At 35.5% G+C, this 26,832-nt stretch overlaps 1 protein-coding gene across 1 annotated transcript; it reads left to right on the forward strand.

Moving 5' to 3' along the window:
* The first annotated feature begins 8,580 nt into the window (after positions 1-8,580).
* LOC144962586 (heat shock protein 83-like) lies at positions 8,581-20,437 on the forward strand. The gene is given in 7 exon segments (XM_078895668.1): positions 8,581-8,725; positions 15,746-17,059; positions 17,518-17,665; positions 18,195-18,463; positions 18,958-18,986; positions 18,988-19,274; positions 20,101-20,437. Coding segments are annotated over 6 exon segments (2,160 nt in total). The 5' UTR covers positions 8,581-8,725; the 3' UTR covers positions 20,214-20,437.
* Positions 20,438-26,832: the final 6,395 nt, after the last annotated feature.

A 26,832-nucleotide genomic window follows, 5' to 3' on the forward strand; every position in this document is an offset into this window, starting at 1 on the left:
CATCTACGGCATACCCGGATACCGAGATCTCTGACCTTGCGCATGCATTTGTTGTACTTCCTGTCGTCAAACCAAAACAAACTGGCCGTCGCCCATAAATCGATCTCCTACTCTCCTTCATTGACGTTCCATCCTTCGTCAATCACAAACCTTTTTAAAAAATATTTATCTTTCATTTTTCTTTTTTTTTTTCGAAATAGGTTGTTATAAAGTGTACAATAGTTATATTTATTTAACGGCCCGTTATATTTGATATTATTATTATTATTATTATTATTATTATTTTATTATTATTATTATTATTATTATTATTATTATTATTATTATTATTATTATTATTATTTTTATTATTATTATCATCATCATCATCATCTTCATTATCAACTTCATCATCATCATCACCATCATTATTTATTTTTTTTAATTATTATATACAGAGTGTAGATGTAATAGAAACGTGCAAGCGCCGTAAAACCCTTAAAAACAAAAACAATAATAGAAACGTCGTCCAAAATCAGTCGTGCAAATACAATTACACGCGCGCATACACACACACACACACACACACACATACACACATGCATGGAGATACACAACCGCTCACATACGCAAGCACGCAGGGATATTTGCTCACTCACACATCCATTCATCCTGCCTGCCTACCTACCTACCTACCTACATACAGACAGACAGATAGACAGACAGACATAAAGCCGGAGTTTATCCTGGTTTCTATAGTGTGAATCGAACAATGGTAATTAATTGCTTGCTACCCTTTTAGGTCTTGTCAAAGTACCTTCCGCCAGATCAAACAGAGCAAGCTACATGAGGGGGGGGGGGGGGGGTCAGAAAAAAGAATCTTGAATTCACCCGGGGTCGATCTCGGTCTCTTGCGAAGGGAAAGCGAGTGCTCGAGAAACGGAACTATCAGGACCCCATTGCATTACATTACATTACATATCTTTTTTTTTTCGTTTTAATTCCATCAAAATGACCTATGAATATCGGGTGGGAAAAAGACAAAATTAAATATGAAAAGGATTGTCTCATAAATTCTTTGAGAACATACCTGAAATAGAAATATCATCGCATTCATTAAATTTGTAATTCCAAATCATGGAGCTCCTTGTCAAAGACATTATTTATATGCTGGCTCATAACTCTCAAACCTTGGCCAGCATTCTATTCATTATTTTTATCCAGTCCATTTCTACTATTTTAAATTTTCAGGGCTGTTTGTTGGGAATTCACGGCTTTACAAAGATTATATGGTCAAAGATCTCCCACCATTGGTAAACAAAATTGAATATTGCTTTTTCTTTTCAAACACGGAAAGGACCCAATGGATTCAAACCAAGGCTAACAACTGTCGACGTGCATATATTTGCAGGTTTGACAACCCAACTTGTTACAGGCCCATTAAAGGGTTGGGGGTTGGGTGGGAGCACTTCTTTCCATCCTTCTTTCTTTCTATTCTTTTCTTTCTTTTTTATTTTTTTATTTTTTTATTTTTTTGGAAAATTTAGAAATCATTTATCACTTTTAAAAAGTATGTTCGTGAGGCAAATGCAGAAGTCAGGAGAAATATGCGCAAAGCAAAGGAAAGCTGGGTAATGGGACAATGCAGAGACATTGATCATGAGATGCAGCATGGGAATGTAAAGAAAGCCTATGATATCTTGAAAATGCTAACAAAAACTAGTAGACCAACAGCTATTGTAATTGAAGACAGTAAGGATGCTCTACTTACTCAGATGGAGCATGTCATGAACAGATGGACTGAATGCGAAGGGCTGTATAATATCGATTTGAGTCCAGACCTATCAGTCTTGACAGAGAACAGAAACACACAAAACCCAGACACACCAAAATGAGGCTGAGGCAGCAATCCAGGGTTTAAGCTCCAACAAAAACCATTGGAATAGATAACATTCCAGCAGAACGTTTTAAAATGGTGGCGAGTGGAGGCAATGACAATTCTATTCCAAAAGATAATGAACGAGACAAGGTGGCCAATAGACGGACACAATCCCTGATTATCCCTCTCCCAGAAAAGGGGATCTGGAAAAAAATGCAGTAACTATATATAGGACCATAAGTCTCATTAGCCACCCAAGTAAAATACTTCTGCGGATTATATTAAACATAATAAAACAACAACAACAAAAAAAAAAAACAAAAAAAAAAAAACAGAAGATATCCTGGCAGAAGAGCAAGCTGGTTTTCGAGCTGGAATGAGCACAGTACAACAAGTCTTCAACAACAGAATTCTGACAGAAAAGTCTCAGATGCTGGTAAACAGCAGAAATGATGGACATGCAGGAATATCAATCAATAATGAAAACTCGAGGAAGTGTCAACATTAAAATACTTGGGTGTGCTGTTAACCAGGGACGGTACCAGTACAACTGAGCCAAGAATATGAATGTCAACAGCAACACTAACGAGACTGACAAAAATATGGAAAAGTCCAATCAGTTTCGAAATAAAAATTAAACTAAAAATCACTGGTACTTTCCATATTACTATACGGCTGCGAGGCATGGACATTAACTGCGGAATTAGAGATGCGGGCGCCGTATAAAGAACACAGAACCAATAACGACGTACTGGGAGAAGTACAAGATCACGCAGGACGAAAGGAACCCCTCATCACCACAGTTAGAAGAAGGAAACTGTCGTGGTTTGGTCACAATGTAAAACATGAAGGTGTGTGTAGAACGGTAATGGAGGATACCGTTTAAGAAGGAAGAAGAAGAGGAAGACAAGGAAAGTTTGGATGAACAATATCAAGGAATGGACAGAAATGAAGATGAAGGCCGACAAAGGACCTCTTTTACATAATATGCCCATCGTAAATGCCAATTACGTGAGTACACCTCTTTAAAAGTCAAACAACACATGCCCCTCCCCGCCCTTACACACGATAGCCACATCTGATCATAACACAATTCACTTAGTACCGACGTATATCTCTAAATTAAAAAGTGAGAAACCAACTGTAGTATATCGCCATGTCTGGACTCAAGAGGCAATCCAAGGACTGAACGGCTGTTTTGACTGTACTGGGTGGGAAACAGTAATGGTAGAAGGAGACAGTACTGATGAATGGACTGAAACTGTGACATAATATTACATTTTGTGTGGATGTGTGCGTAGAAAAAAAGAAATTAGGATATTTCCTAACAATAAGCTATGGGTTACAAAGCGACTGACATAAATATTCAATGAAAAGAAAATTGCCTCTATGAATGGTGACATTAAACTAGAATTTGAAAAGGGAAAGGAGATCAGAAATACAATAAAAGAAGAGAAGGTTGAATACAAAAACAAAATGGAGCGACAACTGAGACCGGGCTACGCAAGGAAAGCATGGGAGATGACAAAGCAAATGGGAGGAGTAGACCAAAAGAAACGAACATTCCCACAAGGAAAAACGATAACTGATGTCAACAAATTAAATGATGTTTACTGTCGTTTTGACAGGCTCCCATCTGTGCACGACGGTTTGTCAAATAACAATGAGCCACCTCCAGATGTTGAAGAAGAAACGGTAAGCTCCCTCTTCCGGCGATGTAAAGAACATAAAGCACGAGGACCAGACAACATTACCGGAACTATTTTGAAAAAATGTCACCAACAGCTGGCTATACCTTATACAAAACTATTTCAATGGTCAATCGATGAACAATTAGTGCCAGAACTTTGGAAAACATCGATTGTCGTTCCAGTTCCCAAAAAAGCGTTGCCCAACCGTATTGAACGACTTCCGTCCAGTGGCGCTTACATCGCTTGTCATCAAATGTTTTGAAAAAAAATTTAAATGTGAGCTCCTACAAAAATATTATGACCTGAAATTGCTAGATCATCATCAATTTGTATACCAGCAACATCTCAGTGTAGAAGACGCACTTTTAACCGCCACACATTCGATCTCAAAACACCTTGACCAAACGCCCTCGAATTACGCCAGAATCCTGTATGTCGACTTTTCGTCAGCTTTTAATGTCATTAACCCAGATATTTTGCTTCAAAAGTTGTGCAACATGGATATTCCAAACTACCTTATTAAATGGTACAAAGAGTTTCTAACCCATAGATCGCAATGTGTAAAATTGTGTGAAAATATCTACAACAAAAGAACGTTGTCGAACTCGAACGGATGTCCCCAAGGCTGCGTGAGTTCCCCAATCATGTACATCTTATACAACAACGACTGCAGATCATCCTGTGACAATTGTTTTATAGTGAAATATGCAGATGATACTGCTATTCTTGGTTTATTAAAAGATAAAGTTACCGAAAATAATTATTTCAAACAAATTGCATGATATATTCACCGATTGGTGTAAACAAAATCAGCTTGAATTAAATATTGAAAAAACGAAAGAACAGGTGTTTGGTGTAAAAAAAAAATAAAAACGACTTAAAGTTTGTGACGATCGGTAAAGATGATAGTGAGATAGTTGAATATTTTAAATATTTAGGAAGGACCATTGATAATTCCCTCAATTTCTCTCAACATATTAATATAATATCTAAGAAAGTTGCCCAAAGATTATACATCCTAAGGAAATTGAGAACATTTCAAGTAGGGAAGAAAACTATGTTAAGAGTTTATGACTCATTGATCAAAAGTGTAATTGCGTTTGGCTGCACCATATGGTTTGGCGGATGACGGCTTAAAGACAAATCAAAAATTTCAAAATCTATCAAAGAGGATCAAAGATAATAAACCATCCTCTTGATGGAGTAGAAAGAATTCATGGAAAAGCAATAGAAAGGAAAGCGTTCTCAATTACCAACAATAAAAAACATATTTTATACCATGAATTTAATATTTTACCATAATATGCGAGAAGGTTTTGTCAGATTAAATGTAGAACTAACAAGTATAAATCAACGTTCGCTCCATCAGCAATAAAAAAGTTGAATATTTCATATGGTACAGCAAAACCAAGGATTGATGCGTTGACTGATTGACTGGTTAATTTATTTATTGTTAGATTAATTGACCAATTGATAATGATGATAATGATAATATTTGATGTCGAATTGCCACAATTGTAACAAATTGAAAACGAAATGAATATGTTTATGTTGTGTATATCGCACGCTTGAAAGAATGAGAGGAAGAGAGAGAGCGAGAGATAGATAGATAGATAGATAGAGAGAGAGAGAGAGAGAGAGAGAGAGAGAGAGAGAGAGAGAGAGAGAATAAGTAGGAGTGAAATATCTGTTCAATGTTATAGTTATCACATAACGTTATAACAAGTGTAACTGAATGACAAATTGCCATATTTATGGGCAATAAAGATCTATTTTATTATTATTATTATTATTATTATTATTATTATTATTATTATTATTATTATTATTATTATTATTATTATTATTATTATTATTATATACACAAATTCTAAAAAATAAACCCGTTAGAACATTGATATTGCGCAATATCCACTGAATGTGCTGAAGACACTTAAAAAGGACTCATAAGCAAATAGCAACATGAAACATGCAACATGATGTCTACTGGGCGAGATAACATTTTCCTCCAACACAGACAACAGTTCCCGGTCAGATACTCATTTTACACCTGATTACGGTGAGAGAATGTGTTTTCGATCCATGCCGCCTGAAATAAACAGCCAGCAACCGTCCCTGAACGAATGAATGGTTTCTAAAAGGTGAGCCTTGGCAATTCATTCTTATTGATATGATCTTTGTACATTTAAACAATGATGATTTAGATAATAATTTCGATCCCATTTTAAATAAGAATCACTTTGACTTTGGTGTCCTTGTGCTGGTATTGAGAATGGCCCCCTATTTTCTGTTAAAGTTCGGAAGTTATGAATCACTTACAAGCACTCATAATTTCTCTAGGCAATGATGATTAACTTACAATTAAGGGATTAGTTCCCCATCAGCCAAGGGATTATAATATATTTTATGTAATGAAAGGAAATCAAAATAAGCATAGATCATTCAACAATCGCTGGTACGATCGTTTTCCGTGGCTTACTGTCAATATTATAGAGAAAAAAATTAGCGTCTTTGTTTAAATATTTTATTCGGAGACGGAGGAAAAATAATATTAGCGTCGTAAAGATAGATAAGAAACCACATTTTAATTTCAAACAGACACAGCCGGACTGGTAAGTCATGGTCTTTTAATATAATGGGCATGATCTATATTAAATTTCCATTTGCTCGAGGTCATTGGTCACATTGCAAAATGTGCTTAAAGTGACCCACATAGTGAAAAGTATTCCCAGCTTTTTAAATATCTAACATCACGATTGGCCATTTTATTCAGCTTGACACGTGGGTATGTTTATAACAGCGTGTTTACATTTGTTAAGAAATATCCAATTGTCATGTTGGACAGCAACAAATCATGTGGTTGACGACCTGGTTGGACGAAAACATGGATATAGATCGCTCCCATTAGTCTAACACCCTGGTCTCTACCATCGTAAAGTAACAGTATGTAAGCACTCGGTGGTCTCTTCTGTTGACTTCTCTTGTACTTGCTGTAAAACGTTATTTTGAATTATTGTTCTGATCCCCTATGCCGTATAACGATATTTTTAGTTACTGTTCCGATCCTCTATCTCCGGCCCCTTCTTTTTGAAGTCTCAGGCCACGCCGCTGATTAGTCTTCCTATTTTGAATAATTTTACTTGGCTTCGTGTTGTTCCGTTTATTTGAATGTCACATGTAGGAATCTTTCTTTTTCTCGACACGACCATGGTTTCAAATTTCCTTCCCCCCCCCCCCCCCCCCACCCCTGCTACACCCAATCTTTTCGCTTTCCTCCGCAACTTTGTTTAGCAGTAGACGAGTTGAAGATCTTTGTCGTTTTTTGCAACGCTTCATAGCTTATGTCGTTTTATGATAATTTGTCGAGAAAGATAAAGTGAGGAAATGTGACTCATTTATAAGGGAACAACACAAAACAAACGACGTTCGGCCTTCTTCAAGTAAACACGAAATATGTTATAATATGTATTAGATACACATTTTAACCTATAATGTTTCACTATTATGACAATCTAATACATATAACATATTTCGTGTTTACTTGAAGAAGGTCAAAGGCCGAAACGTCGTTTGTTTTATGTTGTTCCCTTATAAACGAGTCAAATTTACTCACTTTATCTTTCTCTCCATCTTATTGGCTCATTTATTAGACACCTCTAGTTTATGATTTGTCCATAATTCACGCTCACTCCAATAGACCGGTAAATAACCACGCCCCTCGGACAATCGTCATAATGTAAACAATGGCAGTGATTGGTACACACATCAAACTAAACAGGCTTTGCTATCGATGGTATGTGTTTAAGTAAAATAGCCACTGTTCTACCGCTTGATCAATAGAACGAATACAGAAAACTATGTGTGAATTTAAACGTTCATAATCTGATCGAGAAAAACATGTGATAACTAGTCACCCCATTTGGCGGTATAAAAGCAATAACAATGATCAGAGAGAGGTCGATTTCATTCACGTTACTGTTTATAAACAACCAACTATGTTTGTCCGAGCACGTGTGAGGGTGTATCACAAATTCCATGTTTTGATTTGTCAAATAGATCCGGTGACAACACACAACCTGCCTTCAGACCAGTCACAGACACAGGAGAGGCCCCTCTCATTTGTCTGTGACATGAACCCTCTTTTTTATTGGCTGGAATTTGCTGATATCGCCATCTATTCTCATTGTTGCTGTTTGTTCCAAATAAAGTTTTGGGATGACCCTTAGTAAATCTCTTCCATCCATATTCTTATGTCAAACAATAATACGTATAATAATTAAAATAGACGAATACCTGTTCGTAGTAGTCTTTTTTCTCCTTAAATAGCTCCACTAATAATGATGATGATGATGATGATGATGATGATAATAATAATAATAATAATAATAATAATAATAATAATAATCTACTCTCATTTGTAGTAGAACCAAAGATAGCATTGAGTAGAACCCTAGAAAGAGGAGCGTTAGCTCTCCTCTTTCTAGGGTAGAACATAACAGAGCATGTTTGATCTTTCAATTTAATTCAATCCTTGTACTTTACTTTACATCGATATTTTCACCCATTTCCTCGAAATTATTGGAAAAATGTCGAGATAATGAAAATGAAACAATAATCTCAGGTTTGAGATTTCGATATCGCCTCTTTTCGAGAAATGAGGCCTATTCAGGGTCGTCTCAGGCCAATCCTAAATATATGGGTCAGCTGTTTCTATTTATAGATAGTCAGAATAAAGGGAAATCGGATTTTTTTTAGGAGGACGGATTTTCCACAGGAAGTTTGACTTATTTATGCCATCAGAAGCTTCCACAGCCGTCGAGAATGATCCAGAGACCATCGATTTTGGACCGCTGTGCGATAGAAACATGCGGTTTCCGCATATAGTTCTCTGTATAAAACAAATTTTTGTCATTGTACAAGATTTATATGTAAATAAAATTATAAAGTCATAGAAAAATAGAGTTTTTACAGTTTAAATTACTTTCAGTTTATAAATCTGTTATTTGCTTCGTGTTAAATTATTATTTGATTGCGTATGAATACACAATACCGGCATCTATATTTCCACATGCATCTCTAACCACGCTATTCCTTACCCACCATCAACCCACGGCCAACGTAGTGAATTAGACGAAAAAATTTGAAGACTTTTGGAACATTTATTGGACGAATTAAGGTAAGCGTACTCCGATAATAGTCAATATTAGTAGTACAACATTATTTCAAGGTATCATATCGAACGCTATCAAGTGTAAAAGCTAAAAAGCGAGATTTAGGAAGGTTGAAGTTGAATTGACAAAGAAAGAAGACTTGATTTGGTGGACCTCGTGTGCCGTCAGAATAACCCCTCAATGACGAATACATTTCATTTCATTTTCATTGGTTCATTTTCGGTTTCCTCAAACGGTGTGGGTGTGCCCCCAGAAGATCAGGCTGACCAGATGTTTTTGAAGTAAAATCTTGGGATTTGGGCTTGGATAGGCACTTTGATAACTCCAGTCCACTGGCCGCCGATAGGCTCACTGTAAGGTGAAACACGTTTTTTGAAACTTTATTTTTGACCCTTTACTGTTTTGGTCACCATGGCGTTATTTGTGAACCTATGTGACTAACTTTGGTATCATTATAAAGGGCACAAAACAAGCTTTCTAACGGTGTATTTAATTCTTAATTCCTGATGCCTGATTGTATTTCTCAGAAAGCTTATGTAATAAAAATTTATAAATTTTTGAATTATAAGAACTTTTTAAATTATGGATACATTTTAATTATACTTCATACATCGATAGACAATTAATTGAAGAAAATCTCTGCCGAATTTCATCAAAATTGATACACTCGCTCATTATTTTATTTTTTCCGCCATCAACCCCACTTTTTAGGACAAAAACCTCATATTTTTCCCCCTTTTCATTTATCCTTAATTTTTTCCATACTTTCCATCCATAAAAATGATTTATATGAAAATAAAGCTTATTTTCTGACCATTATGATGATACCTAACACTTGCAAATTATTTTTTAATTGAAACAAAATTACTGAAAACAATAAGTGGGCTATGTTGACTGTAAAACTCTAAATCTCCCGATCGCCACGAGATGCTGGTTTTGAGGCAGCAGTGAGATCACAAATTCTCTCTGTAAAATTGACAAAAAATTTCAATAGAAAAATATAAATAACTCTGGAACCGTAGGTCGTAGAGAAACAAATAAGGTATCAAATTTTATGTTTTTTCAAGTCCCATCCCCCTGACTGAGTCAAATCAAAATATTTTGAGTTTGAAAATTTTATCAAAGTGCCTAGCTTGGACTTCGGGCCTCTTGCGCCTTGGCACTTTGACTTTTACTTGAGAGCTGAGCCGGTGTTACCAATACTTAGCTTCTATAACCAGGACAAATCATTCGTTTGGACAGAAAAATAAATAAAAACTTACCGCTTACCGTCAAAAGCAGTTTAGATTTGAAGATGCATTTTTCTATCAAAAAAAATTCGGTAATGGACAATCCTTGATGAATTTCAAAAGTTGTGTTGAAATTATATCCTAATTGTTTTCATGCTTAATTCCTCGCGAAATCGTGTGGGTCCCGTTTCTGTTATCAAGGTTCCGCCTAGCCAGGCAGGGTTGCCAGATCATTTTTGAGTAAGAGACCAAACTAGCTATAGCAAGAGGCCAGATTCCTCGGCAGGAGCCCAAATACCACCAAACCCACCTTAGCCTCGCGAAAACTCTTTAGATTTGTTAAACAATTTAGATAGGATAAGGAAAATTCGTATATATAGAAGCATTAGCAAATGCAATCTGTGGCGTTAGCACGTGTTGCATTTAGATATTTAGATTGCCAAATAAAATAAGTTTTACCGGTACGAGAGTAAAACGATATAACGGGGAAGTCAGAGGAAGCCAAAAAGTTGGTTACAGGAGGCCAAGTGGCCAAACCAAATGCAATTTGGTGCATTAGTGCAGTAAAAATTGGTGCGCAAAATTAGTTCGTAGCGGATGCGAGACTGCGTGCGTGTGTGTATGTGTGTGTGTCTTTCTTTTTTTTTTGGGGGGGGGGGGGGGGGGGTGTGCGTACACGGTAACGGGGCATCTCGCCTCAGGATCTACGTACACGTAAACTGATTTACCGTTGCAACACATGCAATAGATGGTCCTCGCTGTCGTGACCGCGCGCGCTCGTGTGTGTGTGTGTGTGTGTTATGTTTTTAAAAATCAAAACAATTTTAACCATTATTGGCGAGATTCCATCTTACACTCCCCATTCCATCTTACACTCCCCAAACTCCAGATCTTAGTCTTAATGTTATCATTAAAAGACGAGCTTTGCGATTTATAGTTTAATTGAAGCCCGAGTCGAAATATACTCTTACTACTGCTCTCTTGGTGGAAACGATTTATTCTGCATAAGCAATCTGGAGAAAAAAAATCAGTGTCACTGTAAAAGGTTAAAATTTCACGAAGTACGCTCCGTGAACACCGCTGTAACAATCCTTTGATCTACGTCATCAGGCAACCCATTGTTTCTTTCATCTTTTCCCATTCCCCTTACTATCCCCCCATCCCCCGCCATCTATCTCTCTCTCTCTCTCTCTCTCTCTCTCTCTCTCTCTCTCTCTCTCTCTCTCTCTCTCTCTCTCTCTCTCTCTCTCTCTCTCTCTCTCTTGTCATAATGTTATCCCTTCCCCTTCCCATCTCAATGTAAAATGAAAACGTTCTGTTGTTTGCAGATACATGTATGATTGTTTTGTTTTCTCTCTCTCACTAGGCTAGGATTAAAAACCAAGACATCAGGTAATGGGTGTCTAATGCCAAAGTATAGGTTCTCTCTTTGGCCAATTTAGTCACGCATGTGGCAGTCCAGCTATTTACTATGTTCTGCCTATACCACATAATAAGTGGGATTTTGGGGGGTGGGTACGGAAGAAATCAAGGTCATAAGTAACCTTGCACAAGAGCTGTATAGGGAATTGGTTTCTGGGGGTCTTGCAAATACCAAATATTTTATGGAAAGCTCTTTCGAACTCCAAGACGTCTGGTTTGTTTTGCTATCTTGGAACAAACGAAACAGAGATGTCTTGAGGTGTGACCTAGTTGTCTGATTTTGTGACCTGGATGTAAGGTTTTGTGACTTAGATGTATCCTTTTGTGTGTGCAAGCCATGCGGGTAAGTACAGCGATAGCTTGCCAGTTGAGGAAAAAAAAAAGGAAGAAGCATGTATCCGCATTTGAAAAACAAAACAAAACAAAAACTGAAAAAACAAAACAACTTAACCTTTTAAAGGCGAATATCAATCTTACTTGGACCAAACATAAAATCTTACCATTTTCATCAAAAGACAAAAAACAAATTACAATTTAAAAACTTGAGCTTTTATATAGAGCAATATCCACCCAACGTGCTCAAAGCGCTTTTTATCAATATTCTTACTGCTCTTATGGTGGAAACGTTTTTTTTTCTGCGTTAAAAAATAATATAAATGAAGACTATTATTCGAAAAACAAAAAAATCAGTGTCACTGGCAAAGGGTTAATTGCAGTACTCCTGCATCCTGTGAGACTCCTACAGCACTTGCTAATCATAAAAAAGGAAATAGCAGCAATCAACAATACTAAGGTGAAAAAAAAATAAGAAAAAAAAAAGTGGGTGGGGGGAGGGGGGGGGGGGGAGAGCAAACCCAGTAGCAATGCAACCTTTTAGCGGCGAAATTCGATCTTTGACCTAACACCAAATCTTCTATCATCAAAAGACAAGTAACGGCAAAACTATTATAGACAATTGAAGTCCGAGTTGCGATAGTCTGACTACTCTCTTGGTGGAAACGCTGTATTCCCCGTTAACAATAATAAAGATAAAAGCAAACTACTATCTAAAAGCAAAAAATTAGCTTCGCTGTTAAGGGGTTAAGAACACCTGCAACTGCAACTGCCAGCATCCTTGAGATGCTCGACGTCACCAAGGTCACCAATCCCTTGAGATGCTCGACGTCACCAAGGTCACCAATCGACACGTCTCCCTCTCGTCGGCATGCACCCCCCCCCCCCCCCTCCCTCCACTCTTTCAAGGTGGTGGCGGCGGCGGATAAAAAAGCCCTTTTTCTCTTTCATTCAATCAACTGGTCTGCTGGTGGACCCTAGGCCTCTCTACAAGTCCAAGAAATAATACTCACTTTTTCTCTGCTCCAACGAAAATATCTACCCCTACCGGTCTAATTATTTGTAGCAGACGACAAATTTCTCAAAACGGTCACGTGACACTATAAAAACAACACAGGAAGTCCATGAAAGCTTATTTACGGCATTTCCTTTGAACCGTGTAAACAACAAAATTTCGTTTTCATTCGACTCAACGGGTCAGATTGGCCGGTATTTTTTTAACGAACTAAAGTTCTGAAAAATCAAAATGTTTCTTAGAAAGCTGAAAGATGCTAGTTTTTGAAACAGAGGTAGGTTTAAAAAAAAAATCTTTATATTTTACGTGAATGCATGCTCAAGGCGAGTTGGACGTGCAGCGGAGGTTGGTCGGCCAAAGGCGAGGCTCTCTTTTACTTTTTTTTTACTTCCATAAAATTTTCAAACTCAAAACAGCATAATTTGACCCATTCAGGTGGGTGGATCATGAAAAAACATTTGATTAGATACCTCATTTGTTTCTCTTCGACTTGAGGTTCCAGAGTTATTTAGATTTTTCTGTTGAAAATTTCAAGTCAATTTTACAGTTACAGTGATTTCAGTACAGAGTACAAGTACAAGTCACAATGGTGCTCCGTGTAACTAGGGAGTTTAATAGAAATTCTAAATGTACGTCACACACTTGAAACCAATGTCATATGAAAGAGCTGGCAACACAGATTACAAAACAGTTTGAATTTTGTTTCTATCTTGATTAGAAATGTAGTTACGGCAGTTCAAAGTCTGAAATTTCAGACCGATTTTTACCCCAAAATTACCATTGCAAAGTTGTGACCGAAATCGCGTGATGTTAATAAAAAATGGTTAAAACAGTCAATAGAGTTCTTATCATATATTGTATACCAAAATGTTCGTCTTATCGAGGACAATGCATTTACATTAATAGATAAGCAGATAAGCAGAAAAAAAGTTATGTTAGTTGAAAATGGTCTTCTATTTGCCTTTGTTATTTACTGACGGACTTTGTGACCTGAAAATTGTTGCATTTCCGGTAGTAACCACCATTTGGATTTCAAAACTGGTCTAAAATGGCTGCTAAGATTTGAGTAAGGATTTTACTGGAACGAATTTCATGGATGCGGTATACAACTTTGCCTGAATTTAATTTTATAAAAAAGTTAAGATGTTAAATAAACGTGCCAGCATGAAATTTTGATTTACCAAGTTCTAATCTTTTAATTATCCAAAGCTAAATTATACCCTATTTTATCCATAATCAAAAGTTATCCTAAATTGTCATTGATTTTAAAATAAACTACACCAAACGATAGAGTACTTTCTCCTGAAGAAAATAAGACATCAATCATTAAAATCCATCTATAAACAAAAAATCTATGGAACTTTTTCTGAGACCCATCACTCAAAAGTCCAAAAAATCGGGTCACAGCCACTAGTCCATTTATCGGCTCCCTGCTGGAGGGCCAAATGGACGTTTACCAAAGTACCTACCTAGAGGATAAAAAAGGGTTTGAGAGTATTTAAATGAAAAGATATAAACATGTTGTGTAATGACATAATGAGTTTATTTTTACCTATGGCAATTTAATTGCATATAAGTAAAATGGTAGATTGAAAAAGTTCAAATAAATTGAAACGGTTTCCCTATTATAATTAGAAGGAAAGTTCTGGCTTTTAATACTTTAAAAAATTATGCTGAACCACTTTGGGTTTATTGCTATTACATCATTTGAACTGACAATTAATATAATTTTATCCCCCCCCCCCCCTTCTCAATGTATGGGGGTGTCAAAATGTATAACTAATAGAACTTCTTACCATAATAATTATTAAGGCTAAGGCCTTTAGAATATGGATACAAATGATAAACATATCTTAACATATGGGAAAGAAACTTGATGACTTGATGGCAAAGTAAAATAAAATTAAATTAAAGTAATTGGTATTTTTAAAATATCAATATTATTAATATCGGATTTCACAAATAAGAAATATACAAACTTTTAAAACAAAAACTATAAAATGCCCATAAATAAAGTTGGAAAGTATGTATTCAAAATAAAAACGTAGTAAATAATAGTATTGAAAATATTATGGACTAAATTTCAAACAATACATAACTAAATTAAATATATCGATATCGTCCGGCAGCCTTGATAAGATAATGTAAACATGGCATTTCGGCGCAGAGTTAAAAGGTGTCTGCGCATCGATATAGAGCCCTGAAATTTGGCATGAATAAAGTTTAGATGTTATTCTAAAAACAAGCGTTTAAATTTTAAAAACACACGCGGTAAATAAAAAAATAAATGCATTTGAAAATTGCCAAATTTTAACTTCATATAACTTCTGGAATTATTAATGGATTTTTCCTTGATTGGCACCATTTAAAAGGAAATTGAAAGACGAAAATAATACCAAAATATCTGCGATATTCCTCTTTATAACGAAGTTATGCATCTTTAATTGAACCCCCCAAAACGCGAACGGCAATTTCCAGTCACAACTTTCCTATGGGCGAGTTTGGTCAAAATTTGACTGCCACTGCTGTCACTGCTGCTGCTCACTAAACTCCCTAGTGTAACTGGCCTGCTCTAAACTAAATCACTCTAAACATTTTTCATACCTGTCCATTGAATTGTCTTTCTCCAATGTCAATGTTATTTTTCTCAACTTGCCAGTCCTCGGAGGTGACAAATTAGGATTAGGATAGTTGGAACAGGCAGCACACCATATTGTAAATTGACAAGGCATTAAAAATGCTCTCATAATTGAGATGTCATAATATAGGTTGGTCTGCAGAGTACTAGATCTTTTAAATTGTAATTTACCCCCCAGTGGAATATACCTTGAAATCCATTGTGAACTTTTGGGTGTTTAGAAAGTCTTTATTTTGAGTCAATTAGGCAGGTGCCAGTTTATTGTACAGGCGTTTTGACAGCTAAACCTGATCACCATAGCCATAACCTCATTTTTATTTTTAACCATATATCTGAATGGAATGCCTTATTTTGTGAACTATTTTATAAACTTTGTTGTTTGTTTCAGATGCCTGAAATTCAAACAACTGAAGAAATGGGAGGAGAGGTAGAGAAGGAAACCTTTGCCTTTCAGGCTGAAATTGCTCAACTGATGAGCCTGATCATCAACACATTCTACAGTAACAAGGAAATTTTTCTACGAGAATTGATCTCCAACTCCTCTGATGCTCTGGACAAAATTAGATATGAATCGCTCACAGATCCCAGTCGCCTTGACTCTGGCAAGGAGCTCCACATCAGACTCATTCCAGACAATGACAACAAAACCCTCACCATTGAAGATTCTGGTATTGGAATGACCAAAGCTGATCTTGTCAACAACTTGGGTACCATTGCCAAATCTGGCACCAAGGCTTTCATGGAAGCTCTCCAGGCTGGTGCTGACATCTCTATGATTGGACAGTTTGGTGTTGGTTTCTACTCCGCTTACCTTGTAGCAGACCGTGTTGTTGTAGAGTCGAAGAATAACGACGACGAACAGTACACTTGGGAATCATCTGCTGGTGGATCTTTTACAGTTTCCCCGTCAGTTGCATCGCCATTGTCCAGAGGAACCAGAATTACACTTTACATGAAGGAAGATCAGTATGAATATTTGGAAGAAAAGAAAATTAAAGAAATTATCAAAAAACACAGTCAGTTTATTGGCTACCCCATTAAGTTGTTGGTAGAGAAGGAGAGAGATAAGGAAGTCGCTGATGATGAGGAGGAAGAGGAATCCAAAGATGAAAAAGATGACAAAGAGGAAGACAAACCAAAAGTTGAGGATTTAGATGAGAATGAGGATGAAGATGGCGAAAAGAAGAAGAAAAAGAAAACGATCAAGGAGAAATATAGCGAGGAAGAAGAGTTGAACAAAACCAAACCTCTGTGGACCAGAAATGCAGATGATATTACTCAGGAAGAGTATGCAGATTTCTACAAATCATTGACAAATGACTGGGAAGATCATCTGGCTGTCAAACATTTCTCCGTTGAGGGACAACTGGAATTCCGTGCCCTACTTTTCATTCCCAAGCGAGCCCCATTCGACATGTTTGAGAACAAAAAGAAAAAGAACAACATTAAATTGTATGTCAGGCGTGTATTTATTATGGACAATTGTGAAGAACTGATCCCAGAATATTTGAACTTTGTAAAAGGTGTTGTGGATTCTGAAGATCTCCCACTGAATATCTCAAGAGAAATGTTACAACAAAGCAAAATCCTCAAAGTCATCAGGAAACATCTGGTCAAAAAGTGTGTTGAATTGATAGAAGACCTTACAGAAGACAAAGAAAACTACAAGAAGTTTTACGAACAGTTTGCCAAAAACTTGAAGGTATGTCAATTGATTTAGGTCGTTCAGTTTCCAGTTATTTACTTTTGCTTTGAATATTTTTTCAGGAGTCATACCTATTCAATATTGTGGTCTGTAGTAATGTATTACTTATTCTCTGGATGTCATTTGTTTTTACTTGTGGAGTTTTATTATAGTTTTCAGTTATACAATTAGTAGTATAATCTATAAATTATGAAAACTTGGTTCTTGGTCTGCCATTATTATTAAAGCCAGTGTTCAACTTTTTTTTGTGCTAAGCTTGGGTTGATATGGCCATTGTTATTAAGACTGTCAGGGATTGATCACTGTAACTAATATAAATTCTTGATTCAGAGTTTTTGCTTTTAGCTTTTTATTTTTTTTTTAAATTTTTAAAATTTATTTATTTTTTAATTTCATTTTCGACGGTTATTGTGGTCTCGTGTATAAATTGCTTTGATTTTTTTTCCATCCAACAGCTCGGCATCCATGAAGACAGCACAAACAGAAAGAAATTGGCTGAATTCCTCCGTTATTATTCATCTCAGTCTGGTGATGAAATGACATCTCTCAAAGATTACGTGTCTAGAATGAAGGAGAATCAAAAGGACATTTATTACATTACAGGTATTTCTTCCATCCACCCAACATGCAATTCTTAGTGTTTTTCCGAGTGGTACTTTTGTTTTTCCCTGTGCAAAAATTTAATCTTTGGTCTTGAAGCACTTGTATTTTATATGAAAGGAAATTACCTATCCACAATGTAATACAGTGATGATAATCTTTCACATTTTGGGATTTTCTCAGAAATTTTCTGATTTTGCTGTTTCAAATATTTTCCTTTGATAAGCAATCAGATCACTTAGTGTTTTGTCATATTTTGACTCGTTTGCACCGTTGCATTAATTTTTGTAACATCCCATTTTTATGATGTTTCTAAAGAGACTGATGCCAGATGCTGAAAGTCGCACAAGAAGGGGGATTTTGGATGAGTATATGGTGAAAGGGAAGGGATGTAAAGACCGATGGACTGATACATTTTTCTCCATTGCTATTGATTTTGAATTGTATAATTTCATGCTATTGTTTTAAAATTATTAAAAGTGAGGTTTATTTTTGGTGCAGTTCTTCAATTATTTTGCATCTTAATTAACAGGTGAATCCAGGGAATCTGTGCAGAATTCCGCATTTGTGGAAAGGGTGAAGAAGAGGGGTTATGAAGTCATTTACATGATCGACCCCATTGATGAATACTCAGTTCAGCAGCTCAAAGAATATGACGGCAAAAACTTGGTTTGTGTCACAAAGGAAGGGTTAGAACTCCCAGAGGATGAAGAGGAAAAGAAAAAGATGGAAGAGGCCAAGGCACAGTTTGAAGGTTTATGCAAAGTCATGAAGGAAATCTTGGAAAAGAAAGTTGAGAAGGTATGTAATCATTTTTTTTTTATCTTCCTGCTATGAATTTAGTTGCTGAATTCTAGTTTTTACTGACCCCCACCCACCCCTTTTTTTTTCTCAGACCCCTTATAGGGGGATTTTTTAACATTTAATGGGTATTCGCTTATTTTTTTTTAGGGGCCAATTTCCGAGTTATTTTTTTTTCTTCTCCGTTTTGAATTTTGCATCAAATTTTATGGAAAGATGAAAGTCTGCCAAAGTACGTTGCACGTTGCATCTAAATTGATAATTCATAATTGTAAGGGTGGAAATCATATTTTAGGTTTAAACAGATTTTAATTTTTTCTTTGAAATACAGATTTTTATGTTTATTGGTAGTGACAAGTCTGCCTTCAGTAGGTTTGTTGTAATTTGTCAATAGATTAAATTTTATGAATATGCTGGGTTTGATCTATCTTTGGTTTAGATGTTAATCAATTAGTGATTTGCTCATCCCATTAATTTGGTTTGTTCTTGCACAGGTTGTGGTCTCCAACAGGCTTGTTCTCTCATGCGTATAGTCACTTCATTTGGTTCCCCAATATGGAAAGAATCATGAAGGCCCAAGCTCTCCGTGACACAAGCACAATGGGATACATGGCTGCCAAGAAGCATTTAGAAATCAACCCTGATCACCCCATCATCAAAACCCTCAAAGAGAAATCAGATGTGGACAAAAATGATAAAGCAGTGAAAGATCTTTGCTTATTGTTATTTGAAACGTCCCTCTTGGCATCTGGTTTCAGTTTGGAAGACCCCACATCCTGCATAGAATCATGCATGGTCAAACTTGGTTTGGGTAAGCGTTTCATTTCTACGATTGGAGAATTATGGATATATGCACCACAAATAATTGAAATAAAAAGATTTCTTATAATTTTTCAGGTTCCACTTGTTGGTCAAATAATGGTTCTCATTTTTTTTTTCAACTGTTTGGAATTTGTTGATCTTGTTTTGCTTGACAATCCATTTGTAGCTCAACTATACACTAATAGTTTTTAAAACATTTGATCAATTCTTATTTTAAAATAAAAAAATTCATGCATTTTGGGCTGCCTGACTTATTAAATGCGGTCTGGGGGGGGGGGGGGTATTACAATATCCATCGTATGACAAATCGGAGAACATTTTGTGGCAGATAATTTTCAGCACCATATTATATTCTTAGCCAATTGCTCAAAATATTTTATATGAATTAAATATGTTGAGTATTTCACTCATCTTCTTGATTAGTAGTTTTGGAAGAGATTGCGGAGATGAGAAAAATGCATCATTTTCAAGATTTATATTTTTGTTGTTGTTGAAGTAACAAGAGTTAGTTTCGTTTTGATATTTTGTGGAGTTATTTTCATGCTCTTATCAGAAATACTAGTGCCTAGCTGTCAATTGTTGGCTGCACTTTTTTTCAAAACTTTGATGGTTGGTCTCTCTTGCTGTGGTCAAACTGATCAGTGCTTGGGTGGAGTTGGAGGTGCTTTATCAGTGAATATTGAAGATGCTATGACATACCTGTAATGTTATCCCAAAGGCTGGGTTGCTATATTTTAATTTTTTGATTTATTATCCACATTCCATGCATATAAGTATGTAATCATTTACCTTTATTACATTTATTTTTCTTGCAGGAATTGATGATGATGATAGTTCTACAGATGCTGGTGCTGATGCTGCCTCCGAAGAAATGCCTCCATTGGAAGGTGATGAGGATGATGCCTCAAGAATGGAGGAAGTTGATTAGTTGTTTTAGGTTTTACTTTTGTTGATATTGTGGAATTTTTGAACTGTTTCATGTGACAGTGCGGATGTTTTGTTTTGATTTTTTATTTTATTTTTCAAAACCTTTTTTTTTCCTGAACATCTGTATTCATATTAACAGATTCTCAAGTTCTTAGGGTTTTTTTAAATTCATAAATTGTTAGTTACAAAAACAGAAAATTCGTGAATAAAAATCGTAAAATTTGATGAGCTGCTAGTCTTTTTTATTGCTTTGTGGGTTCTGGTTGGACTGAGGCTGTGACTATTGGTGATTTTCATAATGAGTAATTATAAATGTAACTGGTCTAGCTTTCAACAGTGAGACTTACAATTGTAAATGAGAGGGGAATAGAATCTGTGGAAAATGATTGAAACTTTACACTTTTTCCATCACATTGCGATACAACTAGTTTTGAAAATATTTTTTTTATTGTTCAACCCATATAAACTGAAACAAATTAGATCCTATAGTTTATTTTTTTAAAGATCTTTACTTTGATCGCTTTAATCATCTAAGCAATATGAAAATGACCTTTAGTTGTAACTTCATTTTATCTTAAAGGGGTCTCTAGTCTAGGTGTGTTCTTCTCCCATAGTGGGCAGGGAGGTACTTGCTGTCTTCTATTCCCCAATATCTCCTTTCCAACTTGCATTCCGTCTTTGTCTTGGAATGAGATTACTTGGTTTTGTCCTGGTCCTGGTCATATGGCCCTGGGTGATAGGGAAACAGTCAAATATATTTAGTTTTGGGAGATATTTTTTCCCCTTGTAAATCATCTCTCTGTTATGCGCTGTATTATGTTTTCTTTATATTATTTATGATTTGTAAAACATTTGAGTTTATTCTCTTAGTGGGGACCTGTGCATGTGTCTGGATGAGACTTTTAGTGATCAAACTAAGTACTGTGATAGTGTGCACTTGGAATCTACACCCGTTTCTTATTTGAACCAATTCCCCTTTGTCTTACCCTGGGTGGGGATCCTGACCTCCCATAGTGGGCAGGGAGGTACACACTGTCTTCTATCCCGTTATATCTGTTTTCCAACATGCTTTCTGTCTTTGTCTTGGAATGAGATTACTTGGTTTTGTCCTGGCACTGGCGGGATCCTAGCTGGGAGGGAAACAGTCAAATGCATAGTTATTGTTTTGGGGAGATGATATTTTTTTCCTTGTAAATCATCTCTGTTATGTATTATTATTTTTATTTTGAATGTATAATGTAAGCATTTGAGTGTGTTTCTCTTTGTTGGATTTTGTGCTTGTGTCTGGATGAGACTTGTAGGTGATTTCAAACTAAGTACATTGGTGGTATGCTCTTGGAATCTACATCTGATCCCTATTTGTTCTCAGTTCCCCTTTGTCTTACTTTTTCTTGGGTGCTTTAATTGTAATTCTAGAACTTTTTACTATACCATTTTCTTCCTTTTTACTGGCGCTGATATAACCTAAATGTGTTGCAAGCGCCGTAAAACCCTTAAAAACAAAAAAAAAAAAACAAAACCTTTGTCTTACCTTTTCTTGGGTGCTTTAATTTTAATTCTAGAACTTTTTACTATTCCATTTTCGTCCTTTTTACTGGCGCTGATATGACCTAAATGTGTTGCAAGCGCCGTAAAGCCCTTAAAAACAACAAAACTAGGTGTGGTCTTCTGACCTACCATGGTGGGTAGGATGACACTTCTTGTCCTATGTCTGTTATCCGAGTTTTCTGTCTTTGTCTTGGAATGGGAATACTTGATTTTTCCTGGTCCTTGGCTGAAAGGGAAAGTCACTTGTATAGTGTTAATAGTTTTGGGAGGTGGTATTTTTATTTCCTTGTAAATCATGCTATACACTGATAAAAACTTGTGTACATTTGATTGTGTTCCTCTTAGTCTCACTGGGATTCTGTGCTGGTGTCTTAGTAAGACTTTTAGGTGAACTAAGTACACTGATACACTGTAGTGTGTTCTTGAAATCTATATCTTTTCTCTATTTGAACCAATTCCCCTTTGTCCAATTTTTTCATGGGTGCTTTAATTGTAATTCTAGATTTTTTTTACTGTCGCATTTTCTTCCTTTTTACTTGCGCTGATAGATATGACCTAAATGTGTTGTTAGCGCTATAAGACCCTCAAAATCAAAGGGGCCTGTATCCAGACTCTTATTTGTAGGTGCATTCTGTCTATTCTTGTAAAGGGGGTGGGGGGTGACTTGATTTTGTGAAGGCCCTGGCAGGAGGCTTATAGTTCTAATTGGAGTCTCTAGGGAGCCCATACCATCTTTGTGAGATTGGGAAGGGTTGTTGCCTATATTTACCTGTAATTGTCTCCTTGGGCAACTGTGACTCGCTAGTTTTACTGGCAATTAGCTTTTATCAAGGTTAACTATCTTTTCAGTTCTGAAATGACCTTGTGTTGAAAACCTATACCCAATTGCTCTCCCGTCTTAACTTTTATTTACTGTCGCTGAGATGGTATTATTCTGATTCGGGTTCATATTGTCTGGCCTGAGCATTCGCTTGCAGCAGACATATGCATCCAATAATTGTGTGAGAAAAATAGGGATGGAGAACTGCCAGATGAAAACAATAGTCACTGGGTCGGTGCCAAACTCTGGATCCAATTGACACGACACCCTCCTCCTGGTTGAGTGATAGTAGAGGACAGTGAGCAGTCACACAACCGACTTAGCTATCGAGCCACACAAAAATATGGCTATCAATGATCACAGGATTAATCTTGCGCCTCTACAGTTAACTACTTTGGGGACCACAATGAGGCTAGCTGATTAACTCTACACTTAGCGGGCAAATGAAGCTATCCCCTCTCTTATGTAGGAAACAAGACATGGTAATGTAAATGGTAACATAGAAACAAATAGGACAAACCACATGGAAATAGTTCCGATATTGCAGAAAAAGTATGGAGCCGGCACTAGTATCAACGATTAGACTGGCATGGCTGTGTTTTTGCAACGCTTGGGGCCTCAAAAAAATCATAATATATCACTTCTTTGCATTACCTTAGGTCCGCAAAATCAGCAATTTAAAAACAAATTTTCGAGATTTTGCAAAGAAAAAAACACCCATTTTTTTCAATTCGATGGCTCATGTAGAGTCTGAGAGATAATTAAAAATAACCCATTGGTACTGGTATGTCGTTCACTTGGTTGGGTAGACTTTAGACTACATTTTTTTCTGCCCTTAAAAATTGCAGCGCCAGTAAAAAGGAAGAAAATTGGATAGTCTAGATTCTAGATTTACAAGTTGATATGATAGAACACGAAAATAAATTGGACAAAAGGGGATGGGTTGATATAGGGAACAGATATTAATTCCAAGAGCGCACTATCAGTATCGGTGTATTTAGTTTGAGATCACCTAAAAGTCATCCAGACACAGGTCCCCACTAAGAGGAATGCACTAAATGTTTACAAACCAATATCTATATATTCATATTGATAACAAAATTAAAAAAAAAAACAGAACAGAGATATTTACAAGACAAAAAGTATCATCTCCCAACTCTACTCTCACGATACATTTGACTTTTCCTCCCAGCCAAGGTATCCGGCCTGGACCAAGACAAAACCAAATAATCTCAATTCTAAGACAGACAAAAAGCATGTTGGAAAGCAGATATTATAGTGTATAGAAGACACCAGAAAGTAACCTGAGCCTCCCTGCCCACTATGGGAGGTCAGGAACCCCACCCTGTAGCTTATGCATAATATGTGTAGTACATAGATTACAAAACTTGTTTGAGAGGAAAAATCATAGGAAAGTGCAAATATAGAGAACAATAAAGATTGAGGGGGAAAAAAAGGCATACCCAATGACAATGTGCAAATAAGAGAACTAAAGTTTGAAGAAGCAACAAAACACGAAGAAATAGAATAAACTCACAATCCAGATTGGGTGAAATCAGTTTGGTACATTTAATGCTGTGTGTATTTTCATTTTCTGAATAACAGATTATAGTTATAGGACAATTTATATATCACAAGAAAATGATATGATTGAGGAGAATATAAAAGCAGGCATGTAAATCAATTTCACTCAAGAGCCTTAACATACCAAAAGTTACTTACTTTGATCATTATTCCTATTAAGTCTATTCTCGAGATGATAAAAAAGAAAAGGAAAACGACCATTAATTATGGTTGAGTTGTAGTTGTATCAGTGTACTTAGTTTGAGATTACCTAAAAGTCTCACCCAGACACTAGCACAAGATCCCACTAAGAGGAATACACTCAAATGCTTACATTATACATTCAAAATAACAAATATAACAATACATAAAAATAAAAAGATGGTTTACAAGGAAAAAAATATAATCTCTCGAAAAAATGACTATGCATTTGACTGTTTCCCTCCAGCCAAGCACTACGGCCAGGGCCAGGGCAAAACCAAGTAATCTCATTCCAAGACAAAGACAGAAAGCAAATTGGAAACATATATAAATAAGGGGATAGAAGAACAGTCAGTTTCTCCCTGCCCATTATGGGAGGCTAGGTACCCCACCCAGGGGACCAAATTATAGAGATAAGACTAGACATCAGAGGTGGACCACAGGATCATTACCCAGTCTAGTATATTACGATACTCGTTGGATTATAGTATGCGAATTCCAGCACGTTCTGAAATAAGACACAATGCATGGAGCGATGCTATCTATGTATTTATAAATATCAACAGTACATAACATTATAGGAAAAGAAAAGAAAATAGCAAGGTGATCATTTGAAAAATTACAGCGGTTAATTAAAAGTTGGCAGAGGATAATCAGGATGAGTAAGACCTGGGCATACAATGGAGTCCAGATAAGATAAACCCGTTAAAAATAGCATCGTTTAAAATAATCTTATCGTCCGTGTCATTTCTTCTCCCGTATGGTCCTTTTTGAGGTCTGGTATATAAATATAAACATTAATAGGCCTCGGTCCGATTAAAATAAATTAATTGTTCTCTGCCATAATGGTTTTCCAGTGGCGGTTCTAGCCTATTTACAGTGGTGGGGCAAAGAGGATTCGGTCATATATATATATATATATATATATATATATATATATATATATATATATATATATATATATATATATATATATATATATATATATATATATATAATATATATATATATATATATATATATATATATATATATATATATATATATATATATATATATATATATATATATATATATATATATACATGATATATATTTTTTATTTTTTTGTTTTTTTTTAATAAAAATTTTTTTTGATTTTTTTTTTCGCCTTTAAACAAAAAATATTTCAACCACCAATAATCACATTCACAATGAAATGACAATACCAGTAGATTTTAATTCTTCCAAACGTAATCAAAAATGAATCACGAAAGAGAATACAACTAAAAAATAAAGCGACGAGACATAATGCGACAACACCTTGACAATACAAGTCCATTTCCTTCACTCCAAAAATTAAAGAGATGCTTTAATCCCTCAACGGCGATATTAATATTGCTTTTACATATTTCTGGTTTTCAGTAGTACGTAGTAACCTTAAAGTTTTCATGGAGAAGCAACAATAGCGATATGACTCGAGTTTCATTCAGAGCTCAAATTGCATAATTTTTACTGCTGTCTTGGTGGTCAGAATGATTGTGCCGGTGGTGGTAGTGGTTGGAATAGTGGTAGCGGTGATGGTGGTGGTGGAGGAGGAGGAGGAAGACGAGGCGGTGAGGGGTAATTATGGTAGTGGTTTTGGTGGTGCTGTTGGTTAGAATGATAGTTGTGGAGACGATGACGGAAATTGTATGATGATGTTGATATTGTTTTTATTGCTATTGTTGTACTTGTTGTTAATATTGTTGTTGTTGTTGTTGTTGTTAATGATGATGATGATGATGATGATGATTATGATGACAACGACGATGTTGTCGACAATGATGGTTACCATACGATATTACAAAATTTATTCAATCTTAGGCTTTCGCCAATTAATCATACAATTTGATGACCACATACATGAAAGTGGAAAATAATGGCAAATGGGACCAAACAATAAACTGATACCATTAATAACCACCAAAAAAAAAAATACAACAATAGTAATACCACCAATACGTACAATAATAATAACAATGATAATAATAATAATAATAATAATAATAATAATAATAATAATATTAATAATAACAATAATAATAATAATAATAATAATAATAATAATAATAATATTAATAATAATAATAATAATAATAATAATAATATATAATAATAATAATAATAATAATAATAATAAAAATAATAATAATAATAATAATAATAATAATAATAATAATAATATTACCATCATCATTACTACTACCACCACCGCTACCACTATACCACCATCACCATCATTATTACGTTCCCAATTATTTTTTCTCGTTTTTTAAAATTTGATATCTATCAAAACAGACGAAAATTCCGGTGATTTTTTTAAAGGGTAGTTAAAATATCTACGATTTTATTAGCCCTGAAAACTACGATTTTTATTTTCCTATCTAAAGTAGGCAGGTCTGCTATGACAAGTATCAGTATCAGTTCCATAGTCAAAATAAGACAAACAAAAACAACGTTTATTTAA

Source organism: Berghia stephanieae, chromosome 1, assembly GCF_034508935.2.
Source record: "Berghia stephanieae isolate SIO BIC M18660-M18661 chromosome 1, UCSD_Bste_1.3, whole genome shotgun sequence".
In the NCBI taxonomy this organism is placed as follows: Eukaryota; Metazoa; Mollusca; class Gastropoda; order Nudibranchia; family Aeolidiidae; genus Berghia; species Berghia stephanieae.